Source organism: Sinocyclocheilus rhinocerous, unplaced genomic scaffold, assembly GCF_001515625.1.
Source record: "Sinocyclocheilus rhinocerous isolate Xijiao unplaced genomic scaffold, SAMN03320098_v1.1 scaffold24, whole genome shotgun sequence".
Taxonomy (NCBI): Eukaryota; Metazoa; Chordata; class Actinopteri; order Cypriniformes; family Cyprinidae; genus Sinocyclocheilus; species Sinocyclocheilus rhinocerous.
The window spans coordinates 2,112,116-2,113,185 of NW_015647124.1; the positions used below are offsets into that span (position 1 = coordinate 2,112,116).

The 1,070-nt window shown below is 39.2% G+C and overlaps 1 protein-coding gene across 2 annotated transcripts in view; it reads left to right on the plus strand.

Annotated features, from left to right (window-relative positions):
* The window catches only part of eif3c (eukaryotic translation initiation factor 3, subunit C), a 26,576-nt gene that overhangs the window by 19,917 nt on the left and 5,589 nt on the right, over positions 1-1,070 (plus strand). For both annotated transcript variants that reach the window (XM_016513349.1, XM_016513350.1), the window contains exons 12-13: positions 521-614; positions 695-882. In XM_016513349.1, the coding sequence (XP_016368835.1) occupies positions 521-614; positions 695-882 (282 nt within the window). The remainder of the gene's footprint in view (positions 1-520; positions 615-694; positions 883-1,070) is intronic.

Below are 1,070 nucleotides of genomic sequence, written 5' to 3' on the forward strand. Positions count from 1 at the left end.
TATCGAAAATTTTTGACCTATACCCAGCCCTACAACCCAGGCAAGCTAGATAATTCTGCACACAGCTGCAATTCCAGGTTTTCAAACAGAGATGGCGACAAAGAGGCAAAACTTACGGACTGCAGCTTTAATATACTAATATTTCACTGTAAAATAAAGGGTATTTAAGTAAAATGTAAATTATAATTTTACTTTATATTTACAACTGTAAAGTTACAATACTAACATTTATGTCTTAATTTCTTCATTTTTAAACTTTATTTTACAGAGACTTTGTAATTTGATACTCGCACTAAGCCGTATTCCAATCTCGGTATTATATGAATTAATAGTGAAGCCCAAATTGGGCATTTTACATGAGGGCGAAAAGGTTCCCCGTGTAGATTTCGCTCATGTTGACCAACAAAAAGCTTCTTGGTTTGAAAGTGACTCTCCCGTGTGAGCTGTGCGTCATATATAGCTACACTATTGACAATATGAAATTTGGCTAATGTTTCATTACTGCGATTCCTGTCTTTAGCCGTTCCGTGTGCGTGGCTGTATTCTAACTCTGGTGGAGAGGATGGATGAAGAGTTCACCAAAATCATGCAGAACACAGACCCTCACTCTCAGGGTGAGTACAGACCGATTTCAGCCCCTGAACTCTTCTGGGTGGCGTGTGGCGTGACACCTCTTCCTCTCACGCTCTTGCAGAGTATGTAGATAACCTGAAGGACGAGGGTCGTGTGTGTGGCATCATTGACCGTCTGCTGCAGTATCTGGAGTCTAAAGGCAGCACGGAGGAAGTGTGCCGTGTCTACCTGCGCAGAATAATGCACACATACTACAAGTTCGACTACAAAGCCCACCGTCGCAGCCTGGGCCTACAGGGAGAGACCAAGGTGAGTGTCTCACCATTAATGGAGAATAATGGTTTATGGAACCAGATGATGTGTTTACCAGTAGCAGCTAACTGGACCACTTATTATTTTAATATGTATTTAATATAGTTTTAATTATTATTTTTATTTAGCTTTTTTTTTTTTTTTTTTTTTTTTTTTTTTTTTATTTTAGGGGGGGTTTTTTTTTT